Here is an 18082-nt window from a genome sequence, read left to right as displayed (position 1 = left end):
TAATACTAATAATAATGATAATAATAATAATAATAATATAATAATAATAATAATAATATAATAATAATATAATAATAATAATAATAATAATAATAATAATATAATAATAATATAATAATAAAAGTGATAACTAGTTTTTCAGACAATATCTCATCGTCACATTCAGAGCCAAAAAAAAAATTAATTAATTAATTAATTAATAATTAAAACTCTAAAAAAATAATAATTTTAAAATGATCATTTAAACACGATAACATTAATATTATACAAATGAATGCAAACAACAGTAATACTAATAATATTTATTTATCATATTAATTGTGATGAAAATTGTTGCGGTATTATTGTTGTTATTCTTATCATGTTGTTGCTGTTGCAGTAGTAGGGGAGAAAGAAAAAAGAAAAAAAATGAAATAGAAGAAAGATGCAGGACACAGGTAGAATAATATTTAAGAGCTCTTTTTATTCTGCTGTGCTTTCCAAGTCTGTATGTTTAACCTGAGAGAAGTCGAAGGGTTTCCCGGTGATGCGCTTGAAGATGTCCAGCACGTCATCACAGGTGGTCTCAAAATGTGTAGTGGCATCATATGACTTGGAGATAAACACCTGTGGACGAGTGAAACAATTAACAAAATAATGACAAAATGCACGTTTAAGAAAAAAAAATAATTGAACTTTAATATAGCGCAATATCCACTAAATGCGCTTTACAGGGGTCCTGGCCATTTAGGACGGGACGTGATGCCCGTTAGGCAATATTACAATTTTTTGGACATAGACAACGTACACATGAGTACGGTGAGAGAATGTGAGTAAAGAGCCTTATCCAAAGACTTGGAACCATGTGCCGAGTGAGGCTCAAACCCAGGACATTCTGTTCCGAAAGCGAGTGTCATACCACTAGACCACATAGCCGCATGTTAACATGACAAATTTCAGCAGATTCAACACATGATACAGGGTTGTCGATTCAGAATGAAAAATTTTTTACTGAAATTTTATGCAAAAACATCCACTGGCCCCTATTTGGGCACTGAACTCCGGTAAAAAAAAACATTACATGCTAACCTTTTTCCATTCGCCAGGTGATTGGGAAATACACCAGTTTTTTTGACATGCTGAATTCCGTAAATGTACAGAAAATCTGCAACTTTGGTTATATTTGCTTCACAAAATTCAATTGATTCCCCCAAGCAGGCCATAAGGAGCCCAATTTACATTTCTTCCACAGGTGATAGTCAAGAGTCATAACCGACCTTCTTCGGTGAATTTAATTTGCAAATAGATTTATATATATAAACATTTCAAGTATAATTATTAGTTTAACTTCTACAGTACTGTTTAATGTCACTAGGACAATCTACGGGAAGTGTGTGTAATTGTTATTGTTGTTTATGATTGTGTGTTGTTTCATACTTCCTGTGATATATATATATGACGATGAAATCAAAATTATTTAATTTTTCTTCTTTCACAACGATATTTATTTTCACCAAATCAGTTGAACTTTATATTGTAAAAATTGAGACGTTTGCTTACTTGACTTTCCTGTCCATCATCCAAGGGCTCATACAAATCGTCAATACTGATGAACCTGCAAGGAAAAGAAAATTAAATGAAGGCTGGTAAATGAGAGGAATTTCCATAGATAGATTTGCCAATAGAGCTCTAGACGAGTCATGAAAATTTAAATCTATTTCCAGTTCCTGTGAGAATTGTTATACACTCTTTGTTTCCCCTTTATTATTATTATTATGAAGATGTCTATTCCACTGTTGAGCACAAGCCAAAATATATACCATATAACAATTCCGAAATGTTTTCGACACTATTATTAGACCATTTCAGCACCAGTAAAATGGAAGATTATGGAGGAAAAGTTGCAGATCTTAAGTTGAAAGTACCAAAGACAAAGCTAAGCAAAGGAAACTGGATCAAATAGGGAACAGAAGATTACAAACACTATCAATAATCCATCGATGTTTTGACATTATCTAAAAGTCTCATCCAATCATAAGCTAAGGATCCATGTTGTTTGTTTTAAAGTGTTTCACGGCACGTGCAACACATTAAGGTCAAATCAGCGCCAGTAAAATGGAAGAAAATGGGATAGTAAAAAGTTCTAGAATTACAATTAAAGCACCCAAGAAAGGGTAAGACAAAGGGGAATTTGTTCAAATAGGAAACAGTTTAAGATAACAAGAGCACACTATCAAAGTACTTAGTTTGAGATCACCTAAAAGTCTTATCCAAACACAAGCACAGGTCCCTACTAAGAGGAACAGATTAAATGTTTACAAATCATAATAACATGTAAACAAAACAATACAGTGCATAGCAGAGAGATGATTTACAAGACAAAAAATATCATCTCCCAAAACTCTCACTATACATTTGACTATTTCCCTCCCAACTAGGGTATCCGGCCAGGGCCTGGCCAAAACCAAGTAATCTCATTCCAAGACAAAGACAGAAAGCAAGTTGGAAAACAGGTATGTAGGGGGATAGAAGACACAGTGTCTCCCTGCCCACTATGGGAGATTGGGAAGCCCACGAAGGCAAAGGATCCCACTATGAAGGACACACTCAAATGTTTACAAAATACAGTATATTAAATACTAATGATTACAAAATTACATCATTTGCCTTTCACAACCACTGACTATATTATATCTCTTCCTTTAAAAATCGTTAATTTCCGTAAATCCTCCAGTCCTTACTTCTCTTCGATCTCTCCCAACAGGTCAAGGCCAGGTTTGAGTTCGGCCTCTGGGTTATCTGTCTCTATCTTGGTGGCCACAATGGCCAAGTAATGGCCCTTGGCACAGACGTTGTGAGCAAATGAAACCATACACACATAGATGTCTGAAAACAAATAAATTAATTCATTCATAAATAAACAAATGGAGTATAAATTTAGAAATAACAACGGGGTTTTTAATCAATGAACTCTTGACATGTTTATCATGAGAAATATATAAACTGAATTATTTTTAAAATATTTCTTAAGGAAATAAAAAAGCTTGAGAAATATATTTGTTTTGGAAACACACACACACAAACCACACATACACAAAAATAATAATAGACCCATACCACTAGTGACAAAATCTATGTCTACTTATAGAAATATGTGATGAAAAAAAAATAAAAATGCTATTTTCATTTCAAAACTTTGCTAGTTGTATTACATCTAATAATTTAGGCCAGCCAAGCTTGTACATATTTGATTTCATGAGCAAGTTTCCTAGTTCTCATTTACGAATTAAAATTAGTTCGAATGAATATTTTTGCACATTTCAAAATTCTATAGCCAAGCTTGCTAAAATAAAATGCTTATCAATACGCACTGACAAAAAATAAGTAATAAAATAAGTAATAACTAATTCTGAGAAAAATATTAACCCTCTTCAGATTGTTTTTAAAAATAAATAAATAAAATAAAATAAAGCCTGAAAATGAGCGAAGCATGACACCTCACCAAAGACAAACCTTGTATCTGAGAAAATAAAAACAACCAAAAACGTCTCTCTTTTAACCCCCACCCCATGCTTTGAACGTGTATGGAGCATTTGTTGCTTCAATTCCAACAATATTATCTCTGTCTTGAGAAGAAGTATCATTTGTGGCATTCTTCTTGGAAACAAGAAAGGCTGCTGAGGTGTGAACTTAAGTGTGAAAAAAGACTGATTTTACCAACGACATAGTTGATGATATGTGTCAGTGCATGACATAATCAGTCAGAGAGTGAAAATTTTGGATTTGCATATTTTTGCATTTTCTGAAAGAATATGCTTCCCAGACCATTTTAATCTTAATTTGAAGTAAAACTGGTGATTTTTCATGAAGTTATGGTCAGATGTATGGGAAAGGTATCCAGCAACTTTTCTCAACTGTCATACTTTTTCAACTTGACTAGCTGTAAAACATATTTAGAAGTGAAATTAAGCTTTGATATTTCCCGAAGATGTACAAAAAGGGTCGATTTAATCATTTATGACAAGAACTCATTTTTGATTTTTTTAAATTGACCTTCTAACTAAACCTGGCAATATCTCAGTTCAAACCTTTTCACCATCCGACTGATTATGTCATGCACTGTAACTGTAACATATTCAGAACACTTACCATCTCCGCGGCCCACTTGCTTCTGTGGAATGATAATCTGGACAGACTGACTGTCTTTGGTATTGGGGATCGGGTGCTTCAAGATGCAGATGGCACGGATCACCTGTAAGAGAAACAAAAACAACAAAATCAAAGCAATATGAATGAATGAATGAATGAATGAATGAATGAATACATTATTTATTGTCGATAAAAATACATATTATGCATACACCGTTTATACATAACAATGACAACAAAATATAAAATAATATTTCTTTAAGATAATGATGTATAATATCTTCATAATATAATTTGCTTTTAAATCAGTAAGCCCTTTTCACAGACATAAGAATTTTCTTTTAAATCTTTGCACATAAATTAAAAAACTATATATTATAAATAAAAATTGACATGTCTCACTGTTTCATCAAATATGAATAACAAATATACTTAACGGAACAGAAAACAGATCTGAACCAGTATGAGAAGCTGCCACTTTATTAAGAACACTATTCAATCCTGAACATGATTATGTAATGTAAGGAAAAAGACATCAGTTAAAAATTGTCAAGAATGGTTGAGTGTTGTGCTGTCTTTTCTTCTGAGTAAAGCAATTTTGAGCAAAGTCAGTGATTGAATGCTTAGTAATGATGACCAAGAAATTGTGTCTGTGAGTAAGACCCTTTACCTACATTACGCTAAACAATATAGATGTAGACAGATGATTACTTTAATCTGGCTTCATGAATGAATGATATAAAAATGGTGCTAAACAACAACAACAACAACAAAAAAGTACTAAGCAGGAAAAAAATAATATAAAGAACTGAACAAGTGTGTATGAAAGATGCCAGACAAAACAAGAAAAAAAAACATCCCAAAAAAACTGATTATATTATTATTATTATCTCACCTTTCCGACAACCTTGCACTTGTCTTCGGCATAGCTTGGATCACAGACTACAATGTTACACTTAGCAGTCACTCCCTGGTCATCGGTGACTCCCACTACTTTTCCATTTTCATACTCAATCTTCTCTATTTTTTTGTCCAGCATGTAGGTTCCTCCATAGATGGCACTCAATCTGTAGTGAAGATGATGGTAATGATGATGATGATGATAATGATGATGATGATGACGACAATGATAATGAAGATGACATAACTTTAAAAATCAATATAGTAATAATATTGACTTAAACGTAATTTTCATAAGTTCAAATCCAAACTTTGTAGAATAAAGAAAAAAAAATGAATCAATAAATCTGTTAATGACATGATCAACATCACCAATATTATTATTACTATCATCATTATTATTATTGTTATTTTTATTATTATTATTATTATAATCATTAAAATTACTATTATTATTACTACTATTATTATTATAATAATTATTACTACTATTATTATTATTATTATTGTTATTATCATAATAATATTAATAATAATAATAATAATAATATAATAATAATAATAATAATAATAATAATAATAATAATAATTATTATTATTATTATTATTATTATTATTATTATTATTATTAGATTTTATCATCATCATCATCATCATCAATTAAAGGAAGAAAACAACAATTTACCTGGCAAATCCTTGAGGCAATTCTCCGAGCCCATAAAGAGGATACAGGTATGGGGATTTACCATAGCGAGCTAAGGATTCACTGTACAATTTGCAACGTTTCACCAACTCTGTTGCGGGTTCCAGCAAATATCTATTGGAATAAACAAACCAGAAATATAAAACTACAACAGAGTTTTCTCCATTTGTAACCGTAATCCCAATCTGCATGATTTCTGGTCATAGCTGACTTATTATCACATTCTACTAGAATTTGAATGAATATTGATTTCTTTATGACATTGAACACAGGAGTTATAATAAAGGGAATGAAAATGATGGAGATCTCACAGCTGAAGAAAAAATAAAATAAAATAGAGAGAGAGAGAGAGAGAGAGAGAGAGAGAGAGAGAGAGAGAGAGAGAGAGAGAGAGAGAGAGAGAGAGAGAGAGAGAGAGAGAGAGAGAGAGAGATAAAGAGAGAGAAACAGGTGCTCATTTTGCCCTGATGATTTAGTTGAAGTGAACCTGCAGTGGAAACAATGTTGTAGGCAAAGTAAAAGGTAAGAGCAGTGTAATAATTCAGACACTTTAAATAGTCGAGCACTCTTAAAGATTGGTACCCACATCATTATCTCATGAAATATATTTTTGGTTCAATTTGTTCATGACTTGCATATACCCACTACATATCATCTTTGTACACGCCAACATCAGCGTTTTCTACTCCAACATCAGTGCTGATGGTGACAAAAAGTGAAAAAGGAGGAAAATTTTGAACAATCGCCTTAAATTAAGCCCCATTTTTACTGAACTAACACCCACTTTTAGAGCAATTGAGTTGATAAACTATCATTGATACTCTAGCTAACGACTGAAGTGAGGAAAAGTGAACCTATTTGTTCCACCACATGTCAAGTCTTCCATTGCCAGTACCAGTACATTGATGATTGAGGGGAAATGTAATTTTTTAAAAGGAGGAAATTCCTCCTCTGACAAAAAGAAAATAAAAATTGTGGATCTCTGCGGATCCGAGGAAAACCACCAGAACTGCTACATAGATATATATATATCGATTTATAAATATTGAAAATCACTCACTTATCATTGGTATGGAGAGCCAATGCGTGACCGGTGAAATCTTGCACCGCGTTGTCCAGACTGTGTTGCTCGAATAACTGTCTGGCAATCATGCCATCCACCCCTTTCCAGGTTTTGGGTTCCTTTTCATCGTACTCTGCTACAAACACCAAGAAATTCCTAAACCTCCTCTTCTCAAAGAGACCCAATAGAGCTGCAAGTTTTTTTTTAAAATAAATAAATATATAAATAAATACATAAATTCATGATCAAAGCTGATACAAGTGTGGACTGTGAAAATTTATTATATAAAAATAAATACAACAGGTTTAAAAAAAAAAAAAAGAACAAAATACCAGACAGAGCATGTTTTGGGCTCAAAACCCATCATCAGCCAATATTTTTAAAAAGTGTTAATTTATTCATATAGTTTTTTGGGGTTTTTTGCACATTACTGTCTAAAGTTTTTCCTGGTTTCTTTAGCTTTAATCACAAACCCTTTGGATAGGATGTTAGTCTCTTCATGTACTTTCCAACAGATCCTACAAACTTATCCCAATCAATGCTGGGTGGACCGAGTGGTCAGAATAAAATTTAAAACACGACTTTCACCAAATTCAAAAGCAGTCAGCTTATTTTTTAATCTTGTTGACCCATCAGAACCTATCATTCCTTTAGAATATGGGTTAAAATGACAAATTCTAACTTTTATAAATCGAAACAAACCACACCTTTTTTATTTTTTGTTGTTGAAGAGAATTAAATGGTACCTATTGACGCTCTATAGTTAAAAAGAAAAAAAAGGTGACAAAAACCACTCCCCCCTCCTCTCTCTCTCTCTCTCTCTCTCTCTCTCTCTCTCTCTCTCTCTCTCTCTCTCTCTCTCTCTCTCTCTCTCTCTCTCCAATAAACATATGTTTAAAACCTACAAGATGCTAAGGCTTCCTTTTCATCAGCAGGGACTTTGTAGATTTTGCCATTCTTGTAAACATAGCTCCCATCCACCGATTTGAACTCCAAGTAACGGGTGACACCTGTATGGATCAGCAGAGAAACCAGCTGGCCTGGAATGTAAAAAAAAAATTTTTTTAACTCGAGTCTTTATATAGCGCAATATCCATTTAACGTGCTCAAAGTGCTTTACAATGGGTCCCTGGCCAACAACACTTTACATGTAGGACGTGACAGTGACTTGACACCTGTTGGACGATGTTACAATTTTTTCGGACAGAGACAAAACGGTAAATAGCCAAGTACTTATTTTACACCCGAGTATGGTGAGAGAATGTGAGTAAAGAGCCTTTTCCAAGGACTCAACTGTGAGCAGAGCAAGGCTCGAACCCAGGACCCTTCCGATCCTTAGTGTCATACCACAAGACCACATAGCCGTACAATGTAAAAGTAAAGGCAAATGAAACAGAAATTAATACAACATGAAACATTAAATTATAAGGGAAAAAAATATAATAAAATTGACCATTTTGGTTTCATACAGCTTCATGATAGAGCTCCACTTTTGTTTTTGTTTTTTTTTATACAACTACGGATGAAAAATCATTAATGAAAAGTTAAAAACGAAACCTTTCCTAATCATTGCGAGCATACAAAACTGAGCAGGAGTGAAATATACAAACAAGATTTGCTCTTAGTTTATTTACATTGATAGACAGAGACGCCAACTTTAAATTTGGCTCACAGGAGTTTCAGACACCACTCGTAGGAATTTCAATGCCGAAAGAGGAATTTCCGCGCACAAGAAAAAGGAATTGGAATGGTGTTTGGCATTGTGTTTACATATTGTAGAGTTCTAAATAGAAAACAGATTAGAATTATATTATGATACATAAACACATTGCCAAATACAATCCCAAAGTTTCCTTATTTCAAATGAAGTAAAGCGCCAAAACCTAATGGTAGAGATTGTAGTACTGGTGATAGTGAGGATGATGTGGTGGTGGTGGTTATTGTAGTAGTGGTAGTAATGATGATATGATAGTGGTTGTTGTTGTAGTGATGATGATGTGGTTGTGGTATAGTGGTTGTAGTAGTTGTGGTCATGATGATAATGATGTGGTGGTGGTTGTAGTAGTGGTGGTAGTGATGTTGATGTGGTGGTGATGGTGGTTGTAGTACAAATGGTGGTGATGATAATGTGGTAGTGGTGGTTGTAGTAGTAGTGGTAGTGATGATGATGTGGTGGTGGTGGTAGTAGTAGTAGTAGTGATGATGTGGTGGTGGTTGTAGTAATAGTGGTAATGACATGTGGTGGTGGTGGTGATTGTAATAGTAGTGGTCGTGATGATGATGATGTTGTAGTGGTAGTTGTAGTAGTAGTAGTGGTAGTGATGATGTGGTAGTGGTGGTTGTAGTAGTAGTGGTAGTGATGATGATGTGGTGATGGTGGTTGTAGTAGTAGTAGTGGTAGTGATGATAATGTGGTAGTGGTGGTTGTAGTAGTAGTGGTAGTGATGATGATGTGGTGGTGGTGGTTGTAGTAGTAGTAGTAGTAGTAGTAGTATTAGTAGTAGTAGTAGTAATAGTAGTAGTAGTAGTAGTAGTAGTAGTAGTAGTAGTAGTAGTAGTAATGATGTGGTGGTGGTGGTTGTAGTAGTAGTGGTCGTGATGATGAGGTGGTGCTGGTGGTTGTAGTAGTAGTGGTAGTGATGATGATGATGTTGTAGTGGTGGTTGTAGTAGTGGTAGTGATGATGATGATGCGGTGGTGGTTGTTGTAGTAGCAGTGGTAGTGATGACGATGTGGCGGTGGTAGTTGTAGTAGTAGCAGTGGTGGTAGTGATGAAGATGAGGTGGTGGTGGTGCTTGCAGTAGTAGTGGTAGTGATAATGATGTGGTGGTAGTTGTAGTAGTGGTGGTAGTGATGATGATGTGGTGGTGATGATGGTTGTAGTACAAATGGTAGTGATGATGAACTGGTAGTGGTGGTTGTAGTAGTAGTAGTAGTAGTAATCATGATGTGGTGGTGGTGGTTGTAGTAGTAGTAGCAGTAGTGATGATGTGGTGGTGGTTGTAGTAGTAGTGGTAATGATGATGTGGTGGTGGTGGTTGTAGTAGTAGTGGTTGATGTGGTGGTGGTGGTTGTAGTAGTAGTGGTGATGATGATGTGGTGGTGGTGGTTGTAGTAGTAGTGGTAATGATGATGCAGTGGTGGTGGTGGTTGTAGTAGTGGTAGTGATGATGTGGTGGTGGTGGTGGTTATAGTAGTAGTAGTGGTAGTGATGATGGTGGTGGTTATAGTAGTAGTGGTAGTGATGATGTGATAGTGGTGGTTGTAGTAGTAGTGGTAGTTGCAGTGATGATGATGATGTGGTGGTGGTTGTAGTAGTAGTGGTAGTTGCAGTGATGATGATGATGTGGTGGTGGTTGTTGTAGTAGCAGTGGTAGTGATGACGATGTGGCGGTAGTAGTTGTAGTAGTAGCAGTGGTGGTAGTGATGAAGATGAGGTGGTGGTGGTGCTTGCAGTAGTAGTGGTAGTGATAATGATGTGGTGGTGGTGGTTGCAGTAGTAGTGGTAGTGATAACGATGTGGTGGTGGTGGTTGTAATAGTGATGGTAGTTGTGGTTGTGATGATGATGTGGTGGTGGTGATTGTAGTAGTAGTGGTAGTGATGATGATGTGGTGGTGGTGGTTGTAGTAGTAGTGGTAGTGATGATGATGTGGTGGTGGTGATTGCAGTTGTAGTAGTCGTGATGATGGTTGTAATACTAGTGGCAGTGATGATGATGTGGCGGTTGGAAAGGGGGGGGGGGGGGTATCCTTGGAACAAATTGACCTCACCAGAATTTGACGGAAGTTGCCCGGAGCCCGGAATTTTTGGCTCCAGACCGGAGTTTTTTCCGGTGAAACCGGAGTTTTGGCATCACTGGATAGACATTTGCCAACAATTTTAAGAGCTCTGTTGTAAAACAAAACTGAAAAAAAAAAAATAATAAATAAATAACACTATGATTCATGATACCAATAAAATAGGACGGGACGATAATAAAAAGAAAAGCAGTGATTTTAATTTTGGAACTGAGAATTTAAAAAAAAAATTTTTGGAGCCAAAGTAAAATGTGTGTGTCCCTGACATAATCAGTCGCATGGTGAACATTTTTGTTTTGCGGGGTTTGTTTTTTTTTTTTCCACTTTTTGAAAGCCAAATGTCTCCTGAGCATTTTAATCTTTATGAAGTTATGGTCAATGCATGAGCTAGGGTTTGAAACCCTAAGTTTGAGAAAATCGCTTCCAAAGTTGAGAAGAGTTGAAATTAAGTATAATAATTACCTTCATAAAAAAAGTAAAATAAAATATTTACGAGTAGAATTCAATTAAAATATTTCATCAATATGTAGAAAAAGGTTTAACGATTTTTGATGAGAACTCATTTTCCATAAAAATTGACCTCTTAACCAAAATTGTCACTATCTCCGTTCAAAGCTTTCCACCATGTGACTGATTATCTCAAGGATGCCCACAAATCTTGTAACAGCTTTAACTTTTACCATTTGCCATGAGGAATTTAGGGATCAAATCCACATTCCAGCTGCGACCAGATCCATATTTGTCTCCAACAGGGTCCTTTCCAAAGTGTTTGTATAACTATTGAAAGAAAAAAAATTGTATTTTTTTTTTTTAATAAACAATTCAAACAATTTGTTTAAAGTATGGTAATCTTAATCATAATAATGATAATACTAATAATAAAAATAATAATACTAGTAGTAGTAATAATAATGATGATGATGATGATAACTACAACAATATCAATAATAATAATAATAATAATAATAATAATAATAATAATAATAATAATAATAATAATAATAATGTCAAAAGATTCACAAGTGTCAAAGAGGGTCGTGTAAACTCATTCTAAAGACAAGTATCTTGATTTATTCAAGCAATTTTCTGACCCATATAAATCACTAATGGTTTACAGTCAACACAGATGATATACCGCTAAAAACTTACATCATTAAGTGGAGTAAGGGAAGCACTGGCACCTCCATAATAATTGTTTCTGTCAACATGAAGCACCTTCTTCCCAGACACGGACAGCATACCACTCAGGATACATTCCTATGATGACAAAAAAAAAAAAGTTATGAAGAATGAATAAAATATAAATCATAGCTATCAAACGCTGTTCAATCTATGTAAATATATATGATTTATTAACCTTCCCTACATAAACAGAGCACCTGGGTTGCAACAAAGTCGATGGGACTGAAGACCAATGATTGTTATAAATGAGTCTTTTAATATTTAAGTCAGGGTTGCCAATTAAGGAGGCAAAAATTTACTGAACTTTTATGCTAACAAATAGACAGACCCTTTTCTGAGTGCTGAACTCCAGTAAAAAGGCATTATGTACTTCCTTTTTTTTTTTTTTTCAGTTTAGCAGGTGATTGGAAAACATATTTAGGTTTTATAGCAACCTTGTTAAGTTCAATCCTTAAAAGTTGGTAAAAATAAATGGATTACTCCCCTTGCCACATTGCCCCGCAAGTACTTCAATACTCAGAGGATTGACCCTTGACACCCTATTACTTATTATCGACTGGGTTAATGGGAGTAAGATTAATAGATCCCCACCTTAACTCCGTCTACCCCCGCCCACCCTCATGACTATCATTTCAGTTTCAGAAATGTAAATAGCTACAATTTGATTATTCAAACCCAAAAAAAAACTGATGCTGATAACACAAGGATATAGGAGAAATGGGGCTGGTAACCTATCAAAAAAAATTCTAATTTTAAAACAATGAAAACATAAAAAATAATTTAGCCATTTAATTTTCTAATTCCATATTCGCCTCCTTAAATTCATAGTGACAACATTTTTTGTTGTGCTTAGTGGGCCTGGAATTTCAGCCTAACAGCAGTTCTCTTTCTAAGATCACTGGAAAATGATCAAAAAATTGACCAGTAAGAAATGGGCTCTACCTCTACATGTGACTAAGTCATGGATTGGACGTATATCTCATCTAATAAATTCCCTTCCTTTTCTAAATTATTTTTTTAAAGTTTTAAAAAAAATTTTAAGTAAAGAGAAAATAGTGGTTGCTTGATAAAAACCTAAGAAAAAATAACAGGGACAGCTTTGGAGATAACAATTGTAGTTTTAGTATAGTGGATCCAATTTAATTTTCTTCCATTTTCTTTCTTCTTTTTTTTTTTTTTTTTGTTGATCCTTTTATGGCTAATCTACAGTCAAAAAGGAAGTAAGTACCACTGCAAAAATATAATTCGATTTTTAATTTTTTATTGTCTTTAAAAAAAATACATAAAAACTACAATGTCAAGATACAATATTAAAGATTAGTTAAAGATTAAAGATGGTTAGTGTAAAATTTAAAAAGTAAAATAATTAAGTCTAAGCTTATTTAGAGAGAGAGAGAGAGAGAGAGAGAGAGAGGGAGAGGGGGGGGGGGGGGGGGAGGGAGACATCAGCTGAGCCTTGGGGGTGTGACTGACTAATGACTAATGTTGTAAAAATAGGGATGACCATCCTTCTACTTCTGTCATCCAAAATTAAAATTTCATGCATGTTAGGAAATAATTTATGGCATCTATCAATTTTGCAGTCACGGTGATTAATAGTCTGTCTAGTAGTTGCATTTATTAGTTACACAAGAAGAGATGTGACCCTGAGTATGGTTGAATGAAGACATATGAAAAGTTATGACAGGAATAAATATAGTATAGAGTATAGAGATAACGTTCGTCAAAACTGAAACTGATCTATCTAGAAAACAACAAAGAATTTAATCATATAGATATTAAAATTAAAGACTAGCCTATGCATCTAAATGGGGAGGAGTCTTCAATCTTCAACTCCAAATTTGAAAAATCAAACAGCGTCACAGACTTTCGTCTTGATTGAGTAAGAGATTTGCTTGGCAGCGGAGGGATTTCCCATTCCAATTCTCCACACTTGAGGCTTCAACTTCATGCTGCTTGCCAGCGTCAGCTCCGCAGACTCAACATGCCAGAGTTAGAAAATTAATGGCCTGCCATAGATATCTATGATGAAATTTCCGCCTCAGCCCCCATGATAATAGTCTGCTTTATTTGTGAGTCAGTGACAGTGCAGTCGTGATGGTGACAAGAGTGCGCAATGGCAAAATGGGACCAGTGGACTGACTCAGTCAGTCTACAGTGGACATTGTTGGATCAGCTTTAAATTAAAATGAAAATTCTTCATGGCCTTATAAATCATTAATAATTCAACTCACCTTAAGGCCAGTGCCCATAACAACAGCATCGTATGTCTCTTCCATCTTCAATAACTTCGCAAATCAAAGTCAAATTCCTTCAAATACGATTTTTGAGACCCGATAAATGATGAGCTACACCCACTTACGATGCCAACACCGGGCTCCAATCATCAACAAGATGTCGACAATCGACTTCCTTTTTCCGTAATAATTTATCATCCCATATCAAATCACCGTTTCACCGAATATCTCCGAAGAAAAACAAAAATTGAATATAACAGCTTCAAAAAAGTAACAAAATACCAAACATGGAGCGTTTCGGGCTCAAAACCCTTCTTCAGCCAACAACAAAATACAATAAAGACATAAATACATTACTAAATTCCTGATAGAATCTATCTGGTACTAAGTAATGTATTTATGTCTATTGTTTTTTTGTTGTTGGCTGAAGAAGGATTTTGAGCCCGAACGTTCCTTGTTTGGTATTTTGTTCTTTTTTTGAAGCTGTTATATTCATTTTTGTTTATTACTTTTTACAGTCCACAGCCTAGCATCACTTTGAAGAAAAACATGGAATTTTGTTTTTAATTTTGATTTTTATCTAGATTTTTATCTATTTCATTTTATTTTGTTTTCTTTCTTTCTTTTCTTTTTCTGTTGCAATTTTCAACACGTTTTAGACGAAATTTAACGTTCTCGCGCATAGTTATTGATTTCTTTTTCTTTCTTTGTTCCTCATTAAAAAAAATAAAACGCCCCTGAGAACTCTACGAGCAAAGTCATTATAATAAACAATGATTTCACTCAAACATCTCTAAGCATCAATTTTATTTTATGTCTACATTTGCAAATTGTCCAACACGTAATAGGCCTACTTCCACCTTGGTCCTCGTTTATCAGGTGCAAGACCACAGATAGGATCTGTTAGTAGGACCACAAATCAAAGCTTATTCTGTGGGTAAGACTGAAGAGTAGTGGATAGCGTCGAATGTAGAGCGTCCCTCTTGTGACCAGGCGGAAAGTGTCGTAACGGGTTCTGGATTTAACTACGAATCACATTACATTCTATTTTCTTCAGCCTCCCTCGTGTGGTCCTTATATGAAGACCTGACAGCAAGACAAAGATAGGAAGACCAAGAGAAACATACAGGAGGATAGCTGAAAAGGAAAGAAGCCAAGTTTGAGGAAAGTCTGTTACTGCTGTAGCTTACAAGACATTCTGGAGAAGATGTATATTGTCCAAGAGGAGAGATTGGAATAAGTCAAGTTAAGTCAAGTCTTCTTGTACTTTTCTTCTCACTTCATTTCTTGCTAGAGTGAGGACTCCGTCAGTCTTGAGGTGATGTGCTCAGTGCGGATGTGACCAAAAATAAATCCGACTTTGGCATCTGCCATACTCTTTTTTTTTTAAACAGGTTTCTAAAATTTTGTCCAGAAAACTCGTCCTTCAATTATCGATCGATTAAAATGACACTCATCTTGTCAAAAACTCTCAAACCTGGGGCTTCGTGGAGGACATCTGCAGATCCTTATCATTCATAAGCTGCCTTTACATACTTTTGGAACGGATGTTATTGAGTAGGAGTGGGCGTCATAAGAAGCAGCCCTGACACATGAGCAGCCAGACTTCAAAGACGAAAGGTGCACAGCGGAAAAGTCATTTCTCTTACTTTGCATAATATTGGGACATGTTTCAAACGGAAGTTACTGACTTGAGCTTGAGCTTTTATATAGCGCAATATTTGCGAAACGTGCTCAAAGCGCTTTCCAAAACGCAACACGTTGAAGAAGACATGACGCTTATTAGGCGACATTACTTTTTTTTTCCGACAGTAACAACACTTTTAACGGTTAGGTACTCATTTTACACCTGAGTAAGGTGAGAGAATGTGAGTAAAGAGCATTTTCCAGGAACTATGCGCCGAGCGAGGCTGGAATCCAGGACCTTCCGATTAGAAAGCGAGTGTTATGCAACAAAGACAACATAACCGCACTGACGAGGGCTCTAACTCACCAGCGCAACGAATGGACCCGTCTCGGGGTGTGCTCAGTTAGAACGTGACGAAAATTTAATTTTGATATGTGAAATCTTAAGATGAACACTTAAAAAAAAAAATAATAACGATAGCCATTGCTTTCTTTCTAAGAGACGTGAAGCACATTCTTAAACTGAATGATGTAGTCGGAGTCCAGCTACTTCCACATCTAAGGAGTAGTATCCAAAGTGTCAGGTGGTTACGCTGGGCTTATCTATCGGGTCCATGCCGGATGTACCAGGAACTTTGCGTCTTCCGGGGAAGTTGATGGGATCAACATGTGGTGCCGATCAGGTGCTCTTAAAGACATCTGCCCTGACACTGTGCTATTCTGCTGCGGTGTATTGCGCTCCAGTATGGAGAGGCAGAAACGTTGAGAAAGTTGACGCTAGATTCCTCAAGTCTATGCACATTGTGCAGGGACGCTGAACTGACAACATTCAAGGGCCCGGTTGAGACAGTGATTCAGCCCCTTGATGTCCAGTGGTGCGGGAGACGATTACTCGGCACTGTCTCTTGTATCCAGTTTCCCTCTTGGGAAGGGGATGCACATATTAGGTAGAATTCGACTGGTCTCTGTACCAGTAAGGGGAGGCACTGAGCGGCAGCCAACATACAAGCCCCTAATGAATCACCACCATGACGGATTCAAACCCTGGTGGGGCGCTTAAGTGCTTACCTCGGGGCAAAGACTAATTGGTCAACCGTCACGAGGCCATCCTGGAAAGCCAGCAGACGTCGGGCGTCTCACGTCGGCCTGACGCGGTAAGCTTGGATGGATGGAATGAAGATCCAACCCGGTGTCCGAATGGCTTTGGCCATCCTGGGCTCCAAACTACTATCTATCATGGAGCCATTTTAGAAGCTGCTGCCAACATACTTAGGTCTAAAACCTGTCTGACGATAGCAATCCTTCATTTGACTGAAGGCTGCTTTGTTGCACGAATGCGGAAGAGAATTCGCGGACTGGATAGATCGTTGTAGCATTGTAGTGGCCTAAAAATAAACTTTTGAACTTTATAATAATATTATTATATGGTTTTTATATAGCGCCTTACCCCGTATATCAATAAGCTCACATCTGACCAATCCGTTTTGATATGTTGTTATTTGTTATACAATTTGTAAATCCCCCTACCAATAAAAAAAACAATAAAAAAAGACAAAAACAAACAAACAAAAAAAGCCTGATGAATCAGTCAGTTTTTTTTACCTCTCATATTACATAATCATTTTTTATCTGAAAAAAAAATAAGCTCACCATAAAATTTATGTAATTTCTTTTCTTCTTCTTTTTAAAATTTAAATTTTTTTTTTTTAATCAGATAACCGGATAAGAATATTATCAACATAGTCGATTCTCTTCTGTTACTAAGTAGCTTGCGGCCAAAATTCTCTGTTGCCAAGGATAAACAATTCGGGTCCATAAGCACCACTGTAGAGATCCGGCAAAACGGGTACATACCGACACCTCCCAATTTCTGCTGAATGCCTATCATGGCGACACACTTTGTTGACATTCGTTTCGTCTGAAATGATGACCAATGTTCTGTCAAGTACGAATCTATTTAGGTAGATGAAAGTTGATTGGAAACGAATGGGGAAATTTTCAATTTGACTGCATACGTTTTTATCTCATCGGAGCAAGAAATGACATCAGGTAACGGCTTTATTTGTTAGGACATCTCCTTCCTAGACAGGCTTTTTGTCCCCTACCCACCTCACCTCATCTCTCGATCTCGGCTCTCAGCCTCCTGCTGGCAGTATCTAATCAAACCAGTGCATGCACCCTTCATTCGCCTCATTAATATTATTGGGATTTTCTAGCTTTATCTCCTTAAATTGAGACCACATTTGGAAACCGCATTCTTTTCGTGATCCAACGTTGACTTTCAGTACTTTCAGTTCTCTCTTGCCACTTGCACTTACTTGCACCCGACTTACCTTACTCACTTTACTCACTCTCAGACCGGAGTTCTGAGTTCTGGAATGTGTCTTCTCAGAACTGGCAAACAATGATTTCCACTGCTTACTTATATTTACTTAGAAATCACC

The 18082-nt window shown here is 35.8% G+C and overlaps 2 protein-coding genes across 2 annotated transcripts in view; one reads left to right on the top strand and one right to left on the bottom strand.

The window, feature by feature from the left end:
* Positions 1-312: 312 nt before the first annotated feature.
* On the bottom strand, positions 313-14200 carry LOC144975131 (rab GDP dissociation inhibitor beta-like). Its single transcript, XM_078918904.1, has 11 exons — positions 14010-14200; positions 11743-11850; positions 11274-11370; positions 7700-7834; positions 6792-6984; positions 5714-5845; positions 5024-5195; positions 4129-4231; positions 2721-2865; positions 1540-1594; positions 313-606 (listed from the first exon to the last, which is right to left on the bottom strand). Exons 1-11 carry the CDS (start codon positions 14052-14054, stop codon positions 463-465), a joined length of 1329 nt encoding a protein of 442 aa, XP_078775030.1. The 5' UTR covers positions 14055-14200; the 3' UTR covers positions 313-462.
* Positions 14201-17553: 3353 nt separating this feature from the next.
* Positions 17554-18082, top strand: part of LOC144975130 (E3 ubiquitin-protein ligase RNF123-like) — a 39869-nt gene continuing 39340 nt past the window's right edge. The window contains exon 1 of the mRNA XM_078918903.1: positions 17554-17687. Within this exon, the coding sequence (XP_078775029.1) occupies positions 17678-17687 (10 nt within the window). The 5' untranslated portion in view covers positions 17554-17677. The remainder of the gene's footprint in view (positions 17688-18082) is intronic.

The sequence above is a fragment of the Berghia stephanieae genome, chromosome 6 (assembly GCF_034508935.2).
Source record: "Berghia stephanieae isolate SIO BIC M18660-M18661 chromosome 6, UCSD_Bste_1.3, whole genome shotgun sequence".
NCBI classification, from domain to species: Eukaryota; Metazoa; Mollusca; class Gastropoda; order Nudibranchia; family Aeolidiidae; genus Berghia; species Berghia stephanieae.
The sequence above is the reverse complement of the archived record's forward strand: the minus strand, read 5'-3'. Positions and strand labels throughout refer to the sequence as shown.